The sequence below is a fragment of the Pteropus alecto genome, unplaced genomic scaffold, assembly GCF_000325575.1.
Source record: "Pteropus alecto unplaced genomic scaffold, ASM32557v1 scaffold398, whole genome shotgun sequence".
Lineage (NCBI taxonomy): Eukaryota > Metazoa > Chordata > Mammalia > Chiroptera > Pteropodidae > Pteropus > Pteropus alecto.
In genome coordinates this window covers 1,206,856-1,231,429 of record NW_006442497.1, presented here as the reverse complement: position 1 = coordinate 1,231,429, position 24,574 = coordinate 1,206,856, and the positions used below count along the sequence as shown (strand labels likewise).

General features: G+C 49.4%; 1 protein-coding gene across 4 annotated transcripts; it reads right to left on the bottom strand.

Moving 5' to 3' along the window:
• Positions 1-336: 336 nt before the first annotated feature.
• SLC13A5 (solute carrier family 13 member 5) lies at positions 337-24,363 on the bottom strand. 4 transcript variants are annotated; one of them, XM_006922221.1, is made up of 12 exons: positions 24,183-24,363; positions 19,763-19,891; positions 19,362-19,498; positions 16,679-16,866; positions 15,247-15,415; positions 13,675-13,797; positions 8,693-8,908; positions 8,125-8,225; positions 7,117-7,235; positions 4,971-5,132; positions 1,646-1,783; positions 350-592 (listed from the first exon to the last, which is right to left on the bottom strand). In XM_006922221.1, exons 1-12 carry the CDS (start codon positions 24,282-24,284, stop codon positions 461-463), a joined length of 1,716 nt encoding a protein of 571 aa, XP_006922283.1. In that variant the 5' UTR covers positions 24,285-24,363; the 3' UTR covers positions 350-460. The 4 variants fall into 4 exon arrangements, with proteins under 4 accessions (XP_006922285.1, XP_006922283.1, XP_006922286.1 ...); XM_006922222.2 differs by having other exon boundaries at positions 452-592; positions 16,679-16,815; XM_006922223.1 differs by lacking the exon at positions 19,763-19,891 and having other exon boundaries at positions 337-592.
• Positions 24,364-24,574: the final 211 nt, after the last annotated feature.

Sequence of the window (24,574 nt, the reverse complement as noted above, 5' to 3'; positions counted from 1 at the left end):
CTTCCAAGTGCCAAGAGTGATCTGAGGCAGCCCAAGGTCACCTGCAAGAGGCACCGGCTCTGGAGGGTAGTTTTCTCACCTCCTAAGTTGGGATTTGAATCCCATTTAGATGACCTTGGGACTCAGTAAGTAGATGTCAGAACCCAGCATGTGGCCAACTGGAGGCCGAATGGGGGTAGGAGCATGCATCCTGGTCCCTTGGCAGCCTGCTTGTCTCAGAGTTGATAACAGGGCTTTGGGAAAGATGGATGCCAGCAGCCTCTTGGGAGGCTCCCTTAACTTCTGTGTCTGCCCTCCAGCTTCCCATTCCCAGCTATGACCCGGGCCTGGGTCTCTGTGGGGTATGGGCATCAGTGGGTCACTTTGAGGGTATAAACCCCAAAGCTCTGCTGTAACGTGTGCCAGAAGGTTCAGAAGTCCTCAGGAAGGCGGAGGCTGTGTCATGGTCTTATAGCTTTTCCTAAGTCTCAATATGCGTCACATTGGCCCAGTCAGGGAAACGATCCAAGTCAAATATGACCCGTCCCCAAGTGTTGACTGCCAGAAATACACAGAACAGTCCAATTATGTTCATCACTATTCCTGATTTCACCTGGAAAAAAAGAGGGCCAGAATCAGTATCCTTGGGTCAGCAGGGCTGTCAAAACAAAAGTGAATGGGACACTAGGAACTAGTGCACTCAGAGAAGGGGACAATGGCTGGTTTGCTGGGCCCCCCAGTGCTAAGCCAGGCTCTGTGCTCACCCCACCCCCAGACAAAGCAACTTCCTGTCCAGTAAGTATCATCAGTGTTCAAATCATCCCTAGAAAACAGGCAGGACAGTGGGTTCTTTGTGCTCACTTGAGCATTTGGAAAATTGCCTCAGGGAGGCAACCTGAAGCAATTCCCCAAGCCACTTGGGGAGTTACTGAGGGAACATGGGCCTGACTCTAGGTCCTCTGCTCATCCAGCACCTTTACTGTCCCACAAGCACCTGCTGGCTTCCCAAGAACCTCTCCTGGCTTTTTCTGATGTCTGCTCTGCATTCTTTCCTCATGCTCATCAACCACTGCTTTCAAGCCCCGTTGTAGATTTTTCACCGTGAATTGGAATTGAGTTTGCAGTCCATGGTTTCTGGAATCTACCCTCTTTGTAATAATGCTCCATGGAGTCTCAGAGATACCCAGAGGAGAACTGAGATACCTAATACCTGATTGGACTAAGATAGGGACCTTCATTTCTAGCCTCCCCCTCTCACACATTTGCTTCTCCCCTTCCAAGAGCTGCAAAGCTGCCCTCCTTCTCCTGTCAGAGGTGGTAAAGCCAGAGCAGAACTAAAAGAGTTTCTCCAAGGCATCTTCTATTCCCAGGCAATGGTCTCTCTCTCTCTTTCTCTCTCTCTCTCTCTCTCTCTCTCGCCCCTTCCCTGCTTCTACATCTGCAGACACCTGGCAATCTCCCTCCTCCATCTCAGTTTTGGGAGTATAAAATGTGAGATTATTTCCAAAAAGAAGAAAAGCTGCATATAAATGCAAATAATGAGGCTAGATCTGGACATTCGGTGGTATTCCAAAATCATATGACATCACATGTCATTAATAAACAGGACATCTATTACAACAAAAGCATCAAAGCTGATAAGAATAAAGAAAAGTGGCTGCATTACCATGTCAGAAACCTTGAGGTGTCCATAGGCAAACACGATGGCGTTAGGTGGAGTGGCCACGGGCAACATGAAGGCAAAGGATGCACTCAGGGTACAGGGGAGCATGATGTACAGCGGATTGAGGCCCATGGAACGTGACTGGGGGAAAACACAGTACTGCAGCATCACAGATACGGAAAACAAAAGCTTCTGGGACCATCATTCTGAAAAACATTCCCCTAACGTGCTGTGCGTGTTCCCACCTCTGTGCCTTTGTCCTTCTGGGTCCTCTACACTTTGCCATGTCTCAGGTGATACCTCTGCTGGACCCCGAGAGCTGAGCTCAGAGCAATCTCCCTGGGATGCCTTTCTGAACCCCCTCAATTCTTTCAACACATATTTTTTGGGAACCTACTATGTGCCAGAGACCATGCTGGCCACTGAGACGGCAATGAATCTTTCAGTGTTCCTGCAGTCTATGTGTGCACATTATCTGTCCATCCTGCCACAGACTGAGAGAGCCTAGAGGGTAGGAACCACGTCTTCTCACCAGTAGATACATCTATGTATGTGTTTTTGTACACATTTGAGATCATTTTAAGTATAGAATTTGGTATCCATCTTTTTTATTCTACAGCTTAAAATTCAGCTACACGTAACAGCACTTAGCACAAAGTAGACAGACACTCCTTAAATATTTGTTGAATGAATGAATATCATGATATAATTCATAATGCCTGTCAATATCTATCAAAATTAATAATCTAGCATGCAGATTTACATGCACATGAGGGCAGACACATATGCAACATTATAACAGCAAAATACACAGGAAACAGACCCAACAGCCATCAATAGCAGGATGGTTAAATAAAATACATACATACGAGCTATGAAATAGTTTGCAGATGTGAAGAAGAATTGAATAGGTTTTATGTGCTAACATGGAAAGATCTCTAAGATCTATTGTTAGATTTAAAAAATTAAGGGGCAGAAGCATAGAATAATACAATAATACCTTTTGTTTAAAAAGAGTCTGTGTTTGTGTATGTGTGTGTTTGTGCATGTGTGTGTGATACATCCAGAAAGATACTTAAGAAATTTATAACATAAGTTGTCTCTAGGGAGGATGCTAGAGGGTTAGGGCCTATATTCCTTGCTATTATTAGATATTTTAGCCCACACGTATGTATTACCTTTTCAACTTCAAAAAATTATACGTTTCCATTTTATTAAGTGCCTTTCAAAACTCCGATTTTTAAAAAATGGTTCAATAGTAATATATTGTGTGAATATATGATAACTTATTTCATCAGTCCTCTACTATTATGGAAATATGTTATAATAAATAATTCTGTGATGTGAGTCTTTATAATACAGTTGACCATTGAACAACATGGATTTAAACTGTTCAGGTCCAATTATGCACACTTTTTTTCAATAAATGTACTGTCAGCCCTCCGTATCCCCAGGTTTCCCATCTGCAAATTCAACCAACCACAGATTGAAAACATTATTTTTCCATTTGCATTTGGGAATCTGTGGATGAGGAAGGCCAACTGTATGCATTATTCTGTGCCATTATATATAAGGGCCTTTAGCATCTGCAGATTTGGGTATCTGAGGAGGGTCCTGGAACCAATCACTCATGGATACTGAAGGACTATAGCTAAGTTCTGGGGGAGTCAAAAATTATACACGGATTTTTCACTGTGCAGGGGGTCAGTGCTCCTTACCCCCGCTTTGTTCAAGGGTCAATTGTATATACTTGTAGGCATCTCCGATGATTTCCTGAGACATATTCCCAGACATGAAATTGCTGAGTCAAAATGTATGAGCAGGTTTTAGGTTAAGCTTCCTGTGGGTAAACAGGTCTCTGAAAAGACTGAACCAAGTTACACTTCTTCTGGGAATACCTGAGAGGACCCAGGCAGGAGCACAGTCTGTTTCTTGGTTCTTTCATTTGTCCTGGTCTTAGGTATGCATGATGTGTGCACCCTATGTGGCTTTGTGACCCAGCTAAGGGGTCACAATCTTTCCCTTTGCCGCAAGTGGGCACTGAGGCAGGAGTGTGAGTGGGCTTGGAGGCAGCATGGGAAATCCTACTTGGAGGCTTCTTGTTCTAGAAAAGCTGGTTTTCGAAGGGCCTGGCCACCCTGTTGGGTTAAGACCTCCATTTGTCTGGGTTGGGGCCCTCGGGGCTCACTGCTCGGGCTGGAGGTGACAAAACCAGCCCTTCACTGGGGATGGAGAGAGGCCTCACCACATGCCCATCACCAGAAGATGTCCTCTGCATCTGAGTGGGTAGTCTGCTTAGGGGAGGAGGAGGTGCAGCCACCTTGCTATTGCTCACACTTTCAACTTCACTTGGACTAGAAGGAGAAAACCTCTTGAGTTTGCTTTTTATACACATGGACACCCCAGCAGCCAAGTGGAAATTTACCAACTGCAATCTTGTGTTCAGGTTTTTATAAGTCTGTCTCCCAATTCTAGAATGACAACCACAGCCTCTCTCTGACTAGTTTTGCGGTTTCTTGGCCCTCAACATAAGTGTAGGATGAAGAATTTAAGTGATATGCTCAAAGATCCCACAACTGGGTCTTAGGCTTTCTGACTCCAAGCCTAGGGCTTTTCCTGTGCCACCTTGAGGTCAGTACCGCCATGTGATGAGTGACAGAAAGAAATGCAAGAAAAGATCACAGCCGATTTCCCCCATAAACTCTGCCTTCTTCTAAGTCCCAACTCCAAAACATGCTTGCCCATAAAAAAAAAGCTCCTTACCCCGGCACTCAGCATCCCCCTCCACCACCACCCACTACTGATCCTTGATCCCTGCACTTACCACACAAGGCTTCTGGGAGTCTTCTGTCATGCACCTCAATTCTTTTACTTGGGCTCTCCATCTTCCCAGAACATCCTCTCCCCCCAACCATTCTCAAGCCCTACCTGCTCCAAGACCTCTTCCTGGTGGGTCCTAGCCAGCAGTATCTCCCTGCTTTGCAGTCCTACATACCCATGCTACATACTCAGAGACCCTCTATCATTCCCCCATGTCTTTTGTTTGCTCCTACTTGGTGCAAGTCCTGTCTTCTCATCTGGAGAAGTAGTCAGTTACATTTATAAATTTTGAGCACCTGGTTCATGCTTAGTACTTCGGCCAGCACAGAGGTGACAAAGAAGAACTAACAAAGCATTGAGGTCAGGCCCAGGATCATCAAGGGCACACAAGTCCCATCAGAGCCAGAGCCAGACCCAGGTCTCCAAAGCCTGGTTGGGCTCTGACCCCTGATTTGATAGCTTCCTATGAAATGATGGGTAAGGGCCCACCCCCTGCAGAGTTACTTACCATGGAAGCAAAAATGGGCAGGAACAGGGTGGTGGTGGCCACATTGCTTGTGCACTCAGTGAACACAGCAACAAGTAAGGACAAGATCAAGGTGATGGCTGTCGGAGGCACAGCATGCAAGGGCTCCATCTGCTTTCCCATCCATTCAGACAGCCCTGAGACCTGGAAAGCACCAGAAAGGCTGTCACTGCAGGGCTACAATTCCTCCAAGGCCAGTAGAGACCCTCATCTTTCTCCAGGGAGCTCAACCCAACCCCAACTTCTGATTCTGTCTGTTTCCATTCCATAGGTGATCTTATCCATGCCCCAAATTTCAATCATTATCCTCACTCTGCTGTCTCCTAAGTCTGTGTTTCCAACCCAGCTGGTCTACTATTCAGATTTAAACATCCATACTCCTAGAAATTTCTAGCCAGATGTCCCATGAGCATGTCAGACTCAACATAGCCCAACCTGCATTCATCCTCTTAAGCTCAGAGTCTACTGCTCCCCCTGGGCTCCCCGGCTTGGTGAATGGACTCACCATCTATCTGCTGTCCAACCTAGAAGACTGAGAGTCATCCTAGAGGTCTCTGCCCCCCTCATTTCTTCTATTCAATCGGTCACCAAGTCACCCAAAACATCTCATGTCTATTGTCTCCTCTCAGTCTCCCACAGTTCTTGAAGCTCAGGATAATGATTTGAGGTAGAAATTGGGGATCTAGATTTGGTGCTTTGGGCTGAGAAGAGATTGTCCAGAGAGAGAATGAAAAGTGAACAAAGAAGAGGCAAAGGACAGAGCCTTGAGGAACAATCATACTTAAAGGAGAACAGAGGAAAAGTCAGCGAAGGAAGCTGAGCAGGAACTGTCAGAGTTGGAAGGAAACAAAGATAAAACGGTGTCTTGAGGGCCAAAGAGGGACTTTCAAGAAGAAGAGAATGGTCCATGGAGTCCAGTGTTCTGAGACTCAGTTGGATGAAGGCTATAGAGTGTCTCCTGGGTCTCCTTCAACCCTTACCCTGCCCAAGCCTCCACTTCAGACATCAGAGTGATTTTTCCCCAAGTGCAGGTCTGACCAAGTCACCCTCTGCCTCAATCCTTCAGTGGCTGACCACTGTCTTCAAAATAAAGTCCACACGCCCTATCTTGAATTCAAGATCCTCCATTAAGTCATTTCTGTGAGCCTCGCCAGCTTCATCTTCTGTTCCTCAGCTAGATACCACACACTTATTCCTTTACTCATGTATCACTTCTTCTTGAAATGTTCTTGCAAATATGTCCCCCTCTCTGGGCTGTGAAGTCTTCAAGAACAGGGAATAATTTCAATCTCTTCTGTAATTCCCATGCCTGGACTAGTATGAACATAATAGAAATGTTTGATGAATGAATGAACGATAGATGAATGTATGACTAGATGGAGAAGTGACCAGACAGATGGATTTGTTTATCTAAAAAATATTTATGCACCCACTATGCACCAAGCTCTGCCTTAGATGCCGAGGAAATAGCAATAACAAGATAAATCAAGTCTTTCTATTTATTACATTCTATTCCTGGATGGATGGGCAGATGGATGAATACACGGATAGGTAAATGGATGGATGGAGGAAAGCAGCACCATGCTGGCTCATCCCTTCCTCTGGCTCATTTCTTCCTTGTCAGAGGTAAGAAAGTTACATATTGGGGTGTTTTCCCCCAAAAGGTGTTCCTCTCCTACGCTGCTATATACTTAGCTAGAGAAGAATTTTTAAATGGCAGCCATATCAACAAAGAGTCCAGCAAGTAGAAAAATCAAAGATAATAGTGAAAATATTCACAAGGACTTGAAAGAAAGATTTCCCAAGGATAAATCAGAGCAAAGATCCTTATTTCCAAATCCCAAAGGAGACCTCACAGCATCCTCTGCCTCTCTTGGCTAACCAGGGTCACTTAAATTCACTCATTTCTACAATCACTCAGAGTACGTTCTCTATTCCAGGCACTAATCATGGTGTGGGGTTCCTAGATGACAAGACAGAGTCTCTGTCCTCAAGAAAATTGCAGTTAGTGAAGGGGACTGGCAGAGAACCAGCCCAGGGGTACAGAGTTGGAGGGATGTAGTACTTTTTTGGCTGCCCTCTTGGTGAAAGAAGGGGGCCCCAGGCAGTCTACAGCTGGAGAAGTTACCTCGCATCCTTTAGCCAGAGCAAATCCGCCCCCCAGTAGCAGCACAATGCCCCAGGGAACTTTCTCTTGGGTCACCTTCCAATTCAGCAATGTAGGAGGATAAAATGGAGTTTTCCTTTCTGATAAGAAAAAATAAAGCACACATGTACACAACCCAGAGCAGCATTCGAAAGCAAAAGAGATCTAATGAAGGGGAATAAAAACCCATAAGAACAGTGAGTACCATCTCATATCTGTAAGTTAGCTAAAATTTACAGTAATTACTACAGCCATTGCTGGTGAAGATATGGTAAAACAATTACACACTCCTGGTGGCATTATAAATTGGTACAATCTTTTTGAAAAGTAATTTGGTGATACATTTAAGAGCCATTAAGACATACATACTCTTTTATCCCAGCAGCATCAGTCCTAGAAATTTATTCTAAAGAAGAAACACCCTCCAAGAAAAAGCTACATATGTGAATACATTAATTTATAATAATGAAAAATTCAAAAACAGATTGTTCCGTAACAGGAGAATGGTTACAGTCCCTTAATGCAATATAATGCTGTTATTAGAGAAGATAAATTTGAAGACTGTAGCGGGATTATAACGGGAAATACTTATGTAACCTCAAGTAAAAATATGAAAACAAATACAACAAAGTAACAGTATTCAAATTGCGTATTTTAATTATGCCCATATAATATATGTGTACGTTAATAAAGACTAGGAGGAAGAGAGAAACTCAGAAGTACTGCTGGCATTATGAAAAATGTGAAACATTTTTCTGTTTCTATTATATTAGTAAGATTTCAAATGTTTAAAAAGCAAAGAAGAGATTTTGAACTAAACAATACCCAGAGAAGGCTTGAAAAACTCTCTCTGTCCATACTTTGTAACCTCACCAGTCCTCTTCCATAGGGTACGATTTTCTCCTTCCTGAGCCCAGGGACTCCCACAGAGAAACTTTGCTGGCCAGGACCCCAACCCTGACGAATGGAAGGCCAGGACAGGAGCCTTACCTTCCTTAGTCTGGCTGCAGAAGTTGAACTTGGGCTTCTGAGAAGGCACAATGAATAGCAATATGGCCACGAAGATAGCTACGGTGGCATCAGAGACATACCTATAAGTAGGGGAGAGTGTGGGATGAGCCAGCTCAGCTGCAATGGCAGTCATGCAACAAACCTGTACCATGCCTAAATGCTCCTACATGAAGAAACAGGCTCAGCTGGATACGAAACCTGGAATCCCATAGACCAAGATTAGGAGTGGTGTGGTAGACTGAATTCTGGCTGGAAACCAAGACACCCCATTCTTGGCCTGGCTCTGAAGAAAGAAAAGATGGCAGAGCAGAACTCGGAGGGTCCCGCTCTAGTCCAACGAATCTTTCTTGATCATAGCCCTGGTCACTCTTCCTGGCCAAGTATTTTCTGCTCAGCCTGATGAGGCAGGAGGGTCACAGGAACACGTCCATGGGCTTGTCATGAAGATTGGTGAGAAAAAATGAGTCATGAAACCAACAGAGTGATCCAGAACTCAACTACAGAACACAGGAATACCATGGAGGGTGCTGCAGAAGAAATGACTTACTTTGTCTCGCCCTCCGCCCAGGCGACTGACAGCCAGCCAGGCATGAAGCCAGGGTCCCGAGAGAACCACAGGCTGACCAGCAGGAGGAAGCAGAGCAGGACGTTGATCTCGGCGAAGGATAAAGGCCCCAGCTTCCTGTACTCCTCCTGCAGCACCTTGTAAGCAGCCTTCTCATTATTCCTCCTCTCCAACCCACAGCCGCAGGACTTTTTAAAACTAGAGGATGTGAAGACAAGAAAACAGCAGTGCAGGTTGGTTAGCTCAGGGGCTGATCAGATGAAAGCCTAAATATTGGTCAGCAGAACTTGGCATAAAGGCCTATGGTGCTGCCTGTCACCTGCGGGGGCCTTGAGCAAGTTCCTTTCCTGCTCCTCGTTTCTGTCTTCTGCCTCTCCTACTTCACAGGACATAGTGGGGAAAGTCTCTATTATGCGTGCCCAGCACATGCTCCAAGGTGCCCCCAGAACTGAAGGGTACTCCCAGAGAAGACCGGAAATGGCACCAGTGAGGCAGCCAGTTCTGGGCCAAGTCTCAGGGACAATGAAGGCAGGAAAGGAGAGGGCATCCAGGAAGGTGAGAGGCTGAGACGAACAGAGGAGGATGGAGGTGTTGGGCAGGAGCATCAGAGGCAGAAATAAGCAGGTGGCAAATGTGACCAAGCAGGTGCTCATTTGCCTGGAGACCAGCTGCTCCCATCATCCGAGTTCTGGAGCTGGCTCAAGGTGGAGGCAGGGCTCTGTCACATGCTTCCTGAATCTTCTTCCTCTCACCACTGCCTGGAGCTGCCTTCTATGGTCCTGGGATGCCAGCCTCATCATCAGGGTGGCTCAGGAGGACACAAGGAACAAGCAGATTGGGCCAAGCAGGAGCAGGATAGGTGCCTACATTCTGAGGAGCTGGAGGTGTAGGATTCAGGATCCAGGAGACTCTGGAGCTAGCAGCAGGCATGGCTATGGCAGGAAGGAAGCCAGCCCTGGCCCTGCTCTTGGATGGGCTCCCTACGGACTGGTGCCTATTGGCCAACAATACCTGCCCAGGGTTCCCTACAAGAGGGTTACTGGCATGAAAGGGCAGAAAGGAGGGATTCTTGGAGGAGGTGCAAAGGGGACCTCAGTGGTGAGGAGGGGCTAACTGAGGCCACTGGGGCCCAGGACATAGCCTTGAGGAACTCTCTGAAGATCTCATGCACATGTTCCAGCCCTTGTCAGTCTGAAAGTGGTGGGCCAGGCCATGAGGATTTTTCCTAGAGAGCTCACCCTATGGACGTCCTTCCTGGGGCCCTAAGACAGACTTCCTAGGAGGGCAGAGGGTGTTGGAATGGGTGCCAAGGTGCAGATTCCTGAAGCCATGGCTGGATGTGAACCACCCGTGAGAGGGCGAAGGCCATGCTGATGATGGGACAGGGCCTGGAGCGTGGGACACGGGATGTTAGAACGTAGTCTTCCAAGGTGCTCAGGGGTTGGGAAAGGAAGTGACAGCAATGAGCCTCAGTTCTGCACAGCCTGCCGGGATCTCATGCTGAACAAAGAGCAAGGCCACAAATCCCAAGGATCACCTGCTTGAGATGCCCTCCAGATTGCCCGACTTAAGGACGACTCTGCTGGCGTGGAAGGTGGCCTTGCCCCCTGGGTGTGAGAGTCAGTGTTCTATCAGGCCCCCATCTGCTGCACCTGTTGTTCTCTAGACTCTAAGGCTGGGCCAGAGGCTTCAGGTTTTCAGGGTAAGGGCTGACTCTGGTACTCCCAGCTACAGAGCCTGTGTCTGATGCTGCCTACAAGTCCTGACACCACAGTGATTATGGACTCTGGGGGCTGCTATGCACATGCAGTTATCCAGAACTGGCTCCCACAGTGGTGCTGCCAAGCCTTCAAGTCCCTCTTACACTAAGCAGTTTCACCGTCATCTCTGGTTTAATCCCGTCTAGTGACCGCTGGCCTAGCACGAGATGCAGGCAAATTGATCCAGTTTGCCTATGGGAGTCTGGGGGTGAGGTGGGTGCCAATTGTCCTTCTATAGTAGAATGGCCTTAAGGATGATGTGGATCAACTGGGTGAATATGCTGAAGAGCCAAAGAGAGGTAAAGGGACCCCTGAGTCCCTGAGGACTGCCTCTGCTATGGCAGGTGTCCAGAAGAGCCCTCACCAAGGGGTCAGCCTGGTTAGGAAAGTTGGGCATAAGCCATCAGTGATACCCCATTAGTCCTGAGGAGTCCTGGGGGGTCCTTGGCTGGAGGTGGCTGAGAGGTCACCCATAAATTTAGGAAGATACAGTTTATATGGACTAGGCCAAAGGCAATGGCCCTGACATTGCTCTCCATGACCCTCCAAATGAGAGAGTCGAGTGAGGGCACAGTGAAGATGCTTCCCACAGCTGAGACAGGTGTTGTCTTGCCTCAGGTGAGGTGGTCCAGGAGGCATGGAGGGCAGGAATCCTGAAACAGGTCCCGGTATATGTCAGGACATGACCTGGGCCAGAGAACATCTCCTATTGTCCTGTCTGTCAAGCTGATTGTAAAAAGTTGTCCAAACGAGGCTGCCTGTGAGCCATCCTCCTGCCCACTACACTCCACGTCCAGTCGGCGAGGGCTCCTGAGCTGGAGCCGCATGCCGGAAAGGGTTGGAATAGGCAGCAGCCCTGACCCAACCACAGGCAGACTCCAGAAGTCTCTAGTCTCCCTGCCAGTCAAGAAGAGATGACTGAGGCCACATCAGGCCAGGTAAACCACAGCTCCAGTCCTTGGCTGAGTTTTCAGGGGCATGGTGTCCACTTCTAGAGGCTGGTGGTTCCTTATGGTCTTGGGGCCAAGCTGGCTACCCTGTGCTTGTTCTACCAGGGAACTCCGTAGGCCTCAGGACTTCAAGGCTCCCAACCCCACCCTGAGGGGCAGCCACGACTGGTGTCTCTGACACCCAGCTGTACCTAGGCCTCAAGGCAGTCGAGGGCAGCGACCCTTAGCCTCCCTAAGCAGGGACTGTTATGAACTGAATTGTGCCCCCCGGAAATTCATATGTTGAAGCCCTAACCCCCAGTGAGATAGTATTAGGAAGTGGGCCTTTGGAGGTAACTAGGTTTATATACCGTCATGAGAGTAGGGCCCAATGACTAGGACCTGTGCCTTTATAAGAAGAGGAAGGCAGCCGAGCTCTCTCTGTGTGTCTGTCTCTGTCTCTGTCTCTGTCTCTGTCTCTCTGTCTCTCTCTCTTTCCCCCACCACTCCCACCCATGTAAGGACACAGTGAGAAGGTGACCTTTGGCAAGCCAGGAAGAAAGCTCTTACCAGGAACCAAATTGGCTGGCACCTTGATCTTGAGCTTCTAGCCTCCAAAACTGCGAGAAATAAACGTCTGTGGTTTAAGCCACCCAGTCTGGCATTTTGTTATAGCAGCCCGAGCTGGCTGAGACAGGGATGTAGAGTAGTGGGCACAGGCTCTAGAGCCAAACTGCCTGGGTTCAAATCTCAGTCCCAGGACTTTCAAGTTATACAACCCTGCATAGGCCATTTAGCCTCTCCATGCCTCAGTTGCCTTATCTGTAAGTTGGGAATAATAAGAGTACCTACCTCACAGATTGATGTGAAGATTAATTAATATACGTAGTGCTTAAAATCTTGTCTGGCATTTAATAAGCACTCAATAGATGTGGGCTGTTATTATTACTGTTGCCCCTTGAAGAGACATAGACACTCACCTGCAGCCTGCAACAGGTTTGGGGCAGGTCTCCTGAGGCCCACTGGATGGACGTGAGGACTTTCGTCCTGAAGCAGGTGTGAGAAGCAGAGCAAAGATCTTCAATCAAAACCAAGCTGTACCTAAGCACCTGTGGGAGCAGCTTCCCTCTCACGAGAGGTCTGCACATGAGGGTGGCATGTGAGGGATGCTACTACTGCTACGTAGTTGCTATGACTACTCTGATTACGTGGAGGGATTTTTTTACTGGCAGTTTTCAAAACAGCTCCTTCTTCAGAAGAAAACTTATAGAACGGCCCCATTTCTCCCCTTGACTCACAGGTTTTTGTGGGTACTTTTGCCTCTCAGCTCTGAGATCTCCTCCCTCTGGCCACATAGGCCCCTGTCTTTCATTTGGCTCCAGCTGCCTGTGAATTAAGGCACAGCTAAGTACTTTCCATCCCAGTGTAAGAAGGCCACTTTTGCGCCATAGATAAATTTGTGTGTTTTAAAATCACAACAGCTTTTTTAGATGTTTGACAGCCACACACTGTGGTTTCTGTCCAAAGTCTGGCTGCTGTCAAGGTCGACTCTTGATGAACTTGCCAGTGTGCTGGGAAGAGGAAGGTAAACTTTCCAGAACCCACACGCTGCTAGGAACATTGTGGACATCCAGTAAAGGGCTGGGTTTGGATTGTTTGGACATTATCAGGTGGTCTGCTGTGACCAGACCTAATGGACACATACGCCAAGTGGAAGTTTGTCCAGCAGTATCGATTTGCACATGAGGACAAGATTCCCTTTAATTGCTTTGACTCACATTGATGACACTCTCTTTCTCCCTGGGCCAGGAGCCGGGATATGTGCAAGGGATAGCGAGGACTTACCATAGGCCCCAGAGGAGCTCCAGGGGCAGAGGTGGCACTGGAACATGACTACAGGTACCAAGAGACAGTGCATCTCATAGCCCAGAGGAGCTGAAAGAGCAAGCAAGAAATTCTTCCACGATGGAATGAGGGTGGAGAACAGTCAGGAACGGTGTCCCTGAGGAAGCAGCATTTGAACTGGCCCTGAAGGTTGAGAGGATTAGAAGGTAGGAAGATAGGGAAGGGCATTCCAGGAAGAGGGAACAGCATGTGCAAAGACACAGCAGGCTTGGGTGGACAAAATGAGAGGGCAGACAAGCAGGTGATGGGGCTGGAGAAGTAGTTGGGGCCGGACAGGAAAAACTTTTTGGACTTGCCTACTAAGTCTGAGGGTTCTTCCATAGGTGCATTGCAGATTAGACTCTTTATTCAGGAAGTAGCTCAAACTTACTTGAATTTCATATAAATACACTGGAGCCACAACCAGGCGAAAAGCAGCATCACCACCATGTTGGGAAAGGCAAATCCAAACCAAGAGGCGAAGTTCACAGTATCTTTACTTTCGGGAAACAATCTGAAGGGAGAAACACCAGTCCACATCTCTATCAGATGCTGAGCCATAGACCCCAAGGGACCGTCTGGAGCAGGGGCCTCATCTTCCTGAGGTCCAGCCACCCAAACCTGCCATCTGGTATTACCCCAGTCAGGTGGGGGCCTCAGAACATGGCCACACACAAGACAAGCCTGAGTGGTGACCAATCGGCCCTGATGAAAATCTCATGAAAGTCATGGTCCCTCCAGAAAAATACACCTTTGTACACACATAATTTGGCAGCTTCAGGGGGTCCAAGGATGCCTCAGAACCCTCGTTCTGTGGGCCTCTGCAAAGGAAGAGCCCCCTTAGGAAAGCAAATCTCAAAGTTCCCCAGGGTGGGACTTCACTCCAGGCCCCACCTTCTACCCCCAGGTGTTGCTCTCTGTGGCCCAAGGGTGTCAAAGTAAACACAGAGCTTTCTGCACTCAGCTGGACAGCTGCCTTTCTCAAAGGAACTCCAGGGAAAACCATAAGGCTATCATTACAGAAAACATTCACAGGATCAGAATAGTCTGCCTGTTGGATCTCAACTGTGCCAGCCAGGTTCCAGGCCTGTCCTTCCTACCTCCTAACTGCCCTCCCCACCTGTCCAGGACTCTTGTATGCGCAGAACGAGAAACATCATACTTAAGTTTCTTCCCTCTGTGCCCACTGCAGTTTGTACTTACCTTCATTAATGCATTTGCATAACCCACCTAGATTCTCCAAGCATCCACTGCCCTTAGCCAACTAAGACTATCCCTCTGACAAAGCCCAGTTTTCCCTCATTTCTGTGATCCCAGCCCCATGGGGCACAATGCCAGGCACAGAACTGGGTCCTCAAGGCTTATGTCCCTTCATGGCCAAGGAAAGTTCCAGACCACCCCTGTGGTCCACCTGGGGCCTCACAAGGGCACTAGTCACCTCAAGGGCAATTAGAGGAACTATAGTGAATAAGCTGGTGAGGCAATGAGTGATCTAACCTCTAACCTTTTATGCCATCTCTAGATCCCCAATATCATAAGACTATCACCATTCCCAACCAAGGTCAGTGAGCCGGATTTAAGGGGAGCATCTGTAGGGGTGTCTATTTTCTGCAAGTTTTAACCAAAGACCTGACATCTGAAACTATATTGTCTTTTCCACGACTTTAGTGCAGAGTTCAATCACATGACCTGTCTGAGCAAGAATCCCGAGCCCAGAGAGAAAAGGTGAGACTCACTCCAGGACAGAAAGCAACCAGATCTGAGGACTGTCATCAGCTCCCACCCCCAATGGGTCCTGAGCAAGTGCAGCAATGCTGGGACCCAGAGGCTGATGGGGGCATATCCTCCCACCCCTACAAAGTCCTAGCTCCAGGACCCAGCTAAGGAAGAGGAAGAGGTGGATGGGTCCCTCCAAACCCAGGGCCCACGTTGTTGTCCCCACAAGGCATGGCCAGTGACTCACTCATGCATTTGGCCCAGGAGCACCACGTTGGGTCCTGTCCCGGTCAGGGTGGCAGTGCCTCCGATGCTGGCCGCGTAGCACACACACAGGGTCATGGCCTTGCACATGCTCTTCCTGTCACTGTTCTCCCGCTGCCCCATAGCAGGGCCTTCAAAAATCACTTGGCTCCCTGTAGTGATACACCTCCATGAGCTGAGCCAGTCTTGGGGGCCTCCTGCTCAGCTCCAGCTTTTAATTCTGCTGCTGCTCTGAGGACGGGGACATGCCAACTATGCCGGTTCCCTTCTCAAGTTTTCCTCAGCCTCTAGCCCAAAGCTGTAGTCTGGTCCTGTCTGCCTTCCCAAAGTCGCTTCCCATGGCTTCCTCAAGGCTCCTTGATGCCCTGTGCAAATTGAGCAACTTCAGACACACACCCTTCTTTTCTGCCTTCTTGCTGTTACTCCAGCTGTCCCTTCATCTAGGGGGGTGTCCAAATCCATCTCAGGTGTCTTCTTCTAGCAAGGCCTCTCCCTTGTCTGGGCTCCCTCCGTATCTGGCTTGTGGCATTCTGTAGTTTCCCCCAAGTCAGAGGAACTGTACAGGGGCCTTCGAAAGTCACTTCCCATGGCTTCCTCAAGGCTCCTTGATGCCCTGTGCAAATTGAGCAACTTCAGACACACACCCTTCTTTTCTGCCTTCTTGCTGTTACTCCAGCTGTCCCTTCATCTAGGGGGGGTGTCCAAATCCATCTCAGGTGTCTTCTTCTAGCAAGGCCTCTCCCTTGTCTGAGCTCCCTCCGTATCTGGCTTGTGGCATTCTGTAGTTTCCCCCAAGTCAGAGGAACTGTACAAGGGGCCTTATTTCCCCACCCCTTGGGCTCCATGAGTCCAGTATGGGTGTGTCTGCTTCATCTCAGCAACCCAAGGTCCTGGCCCAGGGTCTGGCAATCAGGCCATCAGCATGGGTCAAGTCCCCTGTGCTGGGCCCTGGCAATGGGGTAGCAAACAACACAGAGACTAAAACAGGCACCATCTGACTTCCCTGAGTTCGGCACATAGTGGGAAAGCAACATGGGACAACCACCCCAATACCTGTGAGAGCAGAGAGAAGAGAGGGTTTTGTCCTATTCAGGGGAGGCCTCTCTGAGGATGAGTAGGAGAAGAAAGGGGTGAAGGGCACCCAATAGATGCTCAAAATATGCCCAAATGAATAATCAAATGAGCACATATTGATTTCTGTGATTGGCAGGAACTGAAGGTGGGAACTTGCTATAGGTTCCAACTTTTATGCAATAATTACATTCCTAAAACTTAGGAAAACAGCATTTTCTAAGTATTTCTCTGTATGCTTGTTTAAAAGTAGGTTTCAGGAGTCAGGGAGGTGGCCAAAGCTATTGGTAACAGAGAGGAAGGCTGCCACTGGGAACCCTGGCAGCACACTGGTTGGGGCTTACCTGGCAGCTCACTGGCCTTGCCTTTGTCTGCCAGCTCCAGGGCCCCCAGATTGGCCTCAGTGGCTGCGTTTGCGGCCTCCATCTGCTGCAGCACGGCCTCTACAATGGGCACCATCATGGCGGTGGTGGCTGTGTTGCTGATCCACATGGACAGGAAGGCCGTGACACCCATGAAGCCCAGCATCAGCCTGCAGAGGAGGAGCAGGAAGGAGAGAAGGAGAATCCCACCCTGCCCACCCCCGAGCCTTTAGAAAGTAACAGGGAGGCTAGGTCCCCCTGTAAAGATGCAGAGTAGTCCAAGAGAGGATGCAATTTTAGTGCCTCCCTCCCTCTCTACCGCCCTCTTTTCCTTCCTCCTTCCCTTCTTTCTTTCTTTCCTCCCTCCTACCTCTCTCTGCAAACATTACTGATGTCTATTCTGCTGGCTACCAGGGTCACCAAGAGGTCACCAAGGGTCATCTTAGATCCAGTAATGGTTCTAAGAAGCTTCCATCTAGCAGGGGCAACATAGGCATCCGGATGTGGAGAGTTGGCCCTAGTATGACCTAGGAGTGTGCTGGAGCAGCCCTATGTGCAAGTATCTTCAACATCTCACTTCTGTCTAGAAGATTCTCACACTCCCCAGACCCTGCTCCACCTCTCATGAATTCAGAAGGGCTGCGCAGAGTCAGCCTTCAGGGAGTAGAGTGAGCCTGGGAGGGATCCAGGGAAGCAGGAGCTCCCTCACGGCTGACTACCCCCACCCCACTGCCCCTCTCTGCATACACACTTTATGCCCCTCTACTCTGCAATGGACTAGATCAAACTAACAGTATTCAGAAAACGTATTCCCTTAATTTATAACATCTGTCTTCTACCTCTGTTTCACCTTTACCATCTGCCTAGAACACACCTCATGGTCCTTCAAAACCTGTCCCTCCTCTGTAGCCTTTCTCCCAGCACACACCAGAGAGGGCTGAACACACCTCCTCCATCCTCCCTCCAACACTAAGCACTGGCTGGATTCGGAGGACCTGTTTCCATGTCTGCTCCTTCTTTGGATGGTGAGCAGGAGAAGGGTCTGATTCTTCTCCACGGCTTCCATGTACCCTGGCACAAAGCCAGGAATGGAAGGAGCTCAGGGAGGGCTGGCTGAATGGAGCACATCTGCTCTTGGTCTCCATGCCCCTCTGAAGTCAGGCTTCTCCCCAAGGCCACTAATTTGCCTGAAGAAGGGTTCTAGGGGCTGTACTGCACCAAGGTCCAAGGTGGTGTCCATGCAGGTTGGCCTCATGGACCCACAAGAACAAAGGCTGAGAGCCAGGCTGGGAGCCAGGCTGGGATAAAAGTCAGAAATTGTGTGAACGAGGCTTTGACATGATGCTTCAAGGCACCAAGGGGGCCTCATCATACAGGTCCACCCCCAGGGCAGGCAGTGTCATGGACAGCTGGAAGCCAAGCTCCGCGGAGAAGCTTGGTGGCAGGAAGAAGAAGAGAAGTATCTGTGAACTTCCTGGATTTGGGAGCAAAAGTTCTTCAGCACTCTCAGAATGAGGCCCACCTGCTGATGGAGAAAAGCTGGCCACTCAAAAGGAATCTGAGCTCTCACATTTTTAGAAAATGCAATGGCTTTTGATTTGACCCTGTAAATCAATCACTGGTGGGTTTCGACACCATGAAGGGTAACAGGGATCAAAGAGTCACAAAGCTTTCTGCTCAGGAGAGCCCGAGGCACCAAGGAAGCCAGGCATCATCTCCTAGAGGGCAGACCAGAGTCTGTGTGCTCAGGGCCCAGCAAAGTTCCTGACACATGAACATCTCGGGAAGAATTTGAAGTGAACTAAACAACTGTTGCCTTCCCAGGGCTATCTGGGGTATGCCATCATTTAAGGAGCACATTTCCTCAAAAGAAAAATACATCCTGAATTCTCGACTAGAGGAGGCAAGGCCTCATCAGACAGGCCAGGTACAATCCCCACGTGACCCTTCTCTGTCTCAAATTCCTTGTCTACAGAACTTGGTGGTAGGAATAATGCCCAACTCTTAGAGTTGTGGTGAGAGTTAAATGGGGAAATAAATAAGCTCCCAGCATCATGCCTGGTGCATTGCAGATGCTTGATATATGCAGGTAATTCCGATTATATCAACTCCATGGGTTGGTTGGAAATGGCCTGTTATTGGTGAGGGAAGATCTCGCAGAAGAGGGAGAAGCTGAGGTTCTAAGTGATGTGGAGAGAAATGAAGTAAGAAGCTTCTTTACAGAAGGAACAAATGTGCCAGCTTTAGAAGGATGACCTTTCTGCTTTCCCTGAGCTGGGTGGTTGAGCCACCTCCGGCCTGCTTCTCCCACAAATGCCCTGTCTGGCATGGCTTGATCCAGCCTCCTCCTACCTCATTCTCTGTGGAACCCCACAGCCCCTTCTCCAGGAAGTCCTCTAAACATACAAGGACCCTTGCTGACCAGTCTATTCTGGATTCAGAGAACCTTTACCAACTGCTGCTCACCACTGGCCCCCACCACTGCCCATGCATCTAGTGTCCCCAGCTAAGATTGTCATATGTCCCACCCAGGGATCCACCTGCCTGCCAAGCCCAGGTAATCCCATGGCCCCTCGCCTGTGAGTGATCTGGTTTGTGCTACAGCTCTTCCCCAGCCCTGGGGCCCACAGGAAGCCCCATGGCAAGAAAGAGAAGATATAATTACTGTGCAGGCTTGGCCCCAACACAGAGAAGTGTGCGAATGGCGATCCTCTTATGCAGGTTCCAGTGCTCCACAGCCACAGCCACGATGAGGCCACCCAGGAACAGCATGTTAGTGTCCTTCATGTACTGGACACACACCTGGAAGGTGGTATGAAGGCCCCATCGGGGTTACCTCCTGGCCACATACTTCTTGTGCCCACAACCACCCAAGTCCCCAGAGACAGGTGAGCAGACTAGATGCTGACTTCAGGGACAGCTTGGCGTAGGGATGGAGGGTCAAGTGGTATGTCTTCATGGCAAAGCGTATCCATAATGGGCTCATCTGGTCCCCCGGGGGCCTAGGCATCTCAGAGAAGGGCTAGGAGAAGCAGGAAGCTACCAGGATCCCCTGGGTCTGCTCACCTCCTTGGAGTCCATAATCTTCAACAGTGGGAAAAGCAAGGCAGGCATGAGGGAGGTGACAGCCAGAGGGATGACTTCTGTGCACCAGTAAATGGCCATGAGGATGATGACATAAGCACACCTGACAAACTGAAGAGACAGCCCTGAGGCCTCAGCATGCTGCTGCTGCCCTCAGTCTCATCATCTATTAAAATGCGGGTAGTAATACCCACTTCCCTAGGCTGTTTAATGTCTCATCAGCATTTTTATAACTATTTTTAACCATCTAGACTCTGTCCTCTCCCTCATCCCAACCCAGCCAATTAAATTAGCCACCAAGATTATAGTTTCTAGCCCTTTATTCTCTGGCCTCTTCTCCCTCCCGCCTTCACTCCATGGCCACTGCCTTTGCTCAGGCCACATCTCCCATGGCCTGGATGGCTGCAACTACCTTCGAATTTGATCATTCCACTTGTATCATTCCACACCGCTGCTCCCTCTTTATCTTTTGCAAATCTGATCATATCACTCCCTGTTTGAAAGCCTTCTCTTGCCTTCAAGACAAAACCCAAATGCGTTAGCATGACTTAGGAGATGCTCTGCAACAGAGCAGGCCCTACAGACCGCTCCGGCCCCATCTCCTTGCACACTCACACCCCAAGTTCCAGCTACCACAGAGCACTGAGGCTCCCACTCTTACACATGCCACCCCTCATGGCTCAGCTCAGCATTTCTCCTTTGGTACCTTCCCCCAGCTCCCCCACGGTTTTGGTCTGTGCCTGTCTCTGTGTCTTTCTCCCAACCCCCAGCGATTCACACACTGAGTTGTCATTGTTTGTTTTCTTAACTGTCTCCACCACCACCAAACAGTGAACACCTTGAGGGCAGAGCCAGTGTTTGTGGATTCACTCTGTCCTCAGTACCCAGCATGGGCCTGACACTCAGAAGACCCTCAGTGAGTGCCTATTAGAGGAATGGAGCAGCAGAGCAGGAACTATAATGACATTGCTGTAAAGATATACCTGTACACTATCACTACTCAAGTACATGAGCACGTATTAAGTACATGAAGAACTGCAGGAAGACTTAGAAATTCTTTGTCAGAATTGTGTTATCAGTCATAAAAAATAAATCTTCCTTCAGCATACCATGAGCACCCCAGACATCTCTCTCCTGTCTAATGCAGGGCTTCTCAGCCTTGGCACTACATTTTTAGCTGGATGATTCTTTGTTTGAGAAGGGAGCTGTCCTGTGCATCGTAGGATGTTTAGCAGCATCCTCGGCCTCTGCCTCACTAGATGCCAGAAGTACTTTCTCCAGCTGTGACAACAAAAAATGTCTCCAAGCTTTGCCAGATGTCCCCTGCTCGGGGGGTTGCAGGTATCAATGCTGCTTCAAGCCACCGATTCAAGGCAGCAGTGTAATTAGAAGCCCAGGTGTTGACACCAGGCAGACCTGATCAGTGTCCACTGTCTGCCATTGTCTGGTCTTCAGCAGTCACTCAACAATGTCATTGATAAAATATTCTCACTCCCCACTGTTTCGTGACGTCACCTATAAGCTGAGGATTTAATACGTATTTTTAACGTATGGCACACAGAAGTGCTCAGTGAAATTTTGTTATCCAAACTTAGAAGCAGTGGGTGGCACATGTAACCAATTTTCACAGCACAGTTCCTAGAGGCACCAATCATAACTAATATAAAAGATCAAGGCTGACGACTCCTTCACCTCCATGCCACTCTCAGGAGGCCTAGAGGGTGCCCCAGCCTGAAGCAAATTTGACCCTCCTTGTCTAGAATGCTCCCACAGCATCAGTGGAGAGAGCAGAATAGGATGGGCAACGTTAGACAAGTCTGAGGAAGGGGTGGTAATCGTGCAGAATGAGATGGATTCTACCTGCAGAGAGGAGCCTGGCTCCCTGTGGTTGAGGTCAGAGCGCTTTCCTGCAGATGGGATGTGGCTGGAAAAGCTCTTAAAGCTGAGTTAAAAGTGAACAGTGGGATTTAAAAGTCAGCACCCAGCACATGTCTGGCACATAGTGGGGCTCAATAAATACATGTTAGATGCACAACTGAATAAAAGCATGTCTAATTATTAACAAGTAAGGGTGTCCATAACGTGTTGCTTAATGAAAAAAATGTAGTTAAGAGAACATGCTCTCTGTGTGTGTGTGTGTGTGTGTGTGTGTGTGTGTGTGTGTGTGGAGAGAGAGAAGAGATTTATTGATTGGTTTCTGGAAAGAAGGTCATCAAAATATTAATAAGTTATGGGAAATTGAGGTTATTTTCATTTTTACTTTATATGTTAAGATTTTAAAGATAAGATTTTAAAAATAATTTTAATAAAATAAATGATGCAATCAACATATCATTTATTAAAAAGCTATTTTTTAAAAAAAAAGGACCCAGAGAAAGGGCAGAAAAAGTGGAGAGAGATGAAACCAGAAAGAAAACAAGGTGAAGGAAAGGAAGAGAAGAAGGAAGCCTGCAGGAGAGGGGCCAGGGCACTGGCTGAGGGTGGCATGCGCTCGGAGTCGCCACTCCACTTGGACAGTGTCTGCCACGCTGCCAAGTTCTCCCTGGCTTCCCGGCCTCTCTGCCCCATGCCAGTACCTCTGAGTTTCCTTGCACAATGGTGTAGCCATGGGGTGGGGGAGGGGGAATGGGCAGGGAGCTCTTCAGCGGTGACAAAAACAGAGGCACAAAGGGAGAAAACACCAAGACAGGAGTCCAGGCTTCCAGTCACCTGCCCCGCTGAGAGGGACACCACGCAAAGGCTCCCTTTGGAAAGACTTCCACTGATATCTCCTCTTCTCTCACCCGATTCTCACTCCCAGGGCAGGTTAATGACATATATACACACGCTGAGTTGGGTGTTCCATCTCAGGGCCACCTGTGTGTGTATGTGGAGGGGACAGGGTAGAAGCGGGGTCTCAGTCATAGTCTCCCGGAGCAGGAAGATCAGCCAAGCTGCTATATTCCAGGGAACATCACTCGCCACAAGCAGAGCTAAAATCACAGCTCTCCTGCCTGGCTCCCGCCTGGGGAAGATAACATCTCCCAATCTCTTTCTGCAGAGGGTATACGTCTGTTCACAGTTAGTATGGCAACTGAAGTGCCATCACGGTTGGCTCTGCTATCCTTGGTCTATCCAAGGCCTGTGCTCAACCCACCCAAGGGTTCCTCACAGCCTCCCCCTCCTCCATCCTAGGAACTGGCATAATTTCTTTGGGCACCCAAAGCCATAAGTGTCGGAACCAAACTACCTTGCCCAATTGTACAGATGAGAACACCAAAGCCCAGAAAACCCAGGGGCTTAGCTGAAATCACAAGGATGACTGAATGGAGGAAGTCCGGTTTTCTTGCCGAGTTTGCTTTCTGACGTAACAGTACAGCCCCGCTCCTCCAGGACTGTCCCCATAGTATCCCCTAAAGAGCTCCTCTGTTTTCCAAACCTGCCTGGGAGGGGTGGGGGGGAAGCCAGGGATTTCCTGCCTCGGCTGAGAGTAAAAGGGCTGAAAGAGGGAATGAGGAAGGAGCAGCCAGCAGCCACAAAAGGCTTCAAAGGGCTCGGGCCTCTGCCAAACAGGCTTCGCACAGCCCAGCACAGCCTGGGCAAGGGCTCCCAGCACCGCCCCCACCCTGTGGCCAAGACCATTCATTCTCTGCCCCCTTCCCAGGAACACTAGGAGGCCAGGGTTGCCGCTTCCCTGCAACCCTGGGTCCTGCCACCCAAGGTGTGAGCTCTGGGAACATGTCCGCCTCCTGCCACAGCCACAGCAGGCAGCAAGCTAAGCAGGCCCATCCTGATCTGCCTTTCAGCCTGAGCAGGATTTTGACTTAGCTGTGGCTTCCCAGGTTTCAGAGCTGGAAAGAAGTGTGTATTATAGAAAGGGAAACTGAGGTTCAAAGAAGGGCCAGAGAGTGGCAAAGACAGCACTTAGGATCCACTTAGTTGATGATCTTTTCCTGTAGGTCCCTACAGCTGGGAATTCCCCAGTCACTAAGTGAAGAGACAGGCGTGAGAAGATGAGAGAGACAAAGGCCCAGGCTCCTTGTCAGCACGGGTGGTATTGGGAGTAGGGAGAGGGAATGAGGTTATGCACTCTAGGGAGATTCTGCTCCCTGGGCTCAGCCTATGGATGTGCTGTGTAGCCGAGACCTAAGCTAACTTCTAGGTATCTGTGCTTATTGGGACGGTTCTTGCGCCCTGGGATCTGTGAACCCCAAAGTGGGTGCGCCTCGGGGTCTCCGTGCCCCTTGGAATTCTTTATAGAGCACCTCCCATCTGGTATCCGGAGCTCCCGAATGTGCGCGCCCCAGGGGGAGCTGTGCCCGCCCAGGAGTCCATGCGCTCCAACTCAGTACTCCCGGGTTCGGTGCCCGCTGCTGGGACCCGGCGCCTGGAGTCCGTGGGGTTGCCAGGAGATGCAACTGACCTTGGCGGGCATCAGAATGATGAGTGGCAGCAGCAGTAGCGGGGTGAAGAACAAGATCACGAAGGACTTGAACTTGGAGACATAGCTCAGTGCCGAGGCCATCGCGCGGGAGGGAGGCGGACGGGAGAGGCGAATGAGGGGCAGCCAGAGGCTCTGCGGGCTTAAGAAGGGGCCACGGTCCTCGCGGGGGTTGCGGGGGAGCGGTAGCAACTCCGCCTCCCACGGTGGGGCCTCCCCGCGGCCCCGGGGCGGGGTCGGTGGGGTGCGCCTGCCCCCAACTCTGCCACCCGGCGGCGGCAGGAGGAGCCTGCGGACTTCAGCGCTTCAGACACCTCCTACCGGAGCGACTGGAACCCAGGCACCTAAAGACTCTGTAAGCCTTTCCTAGCTGT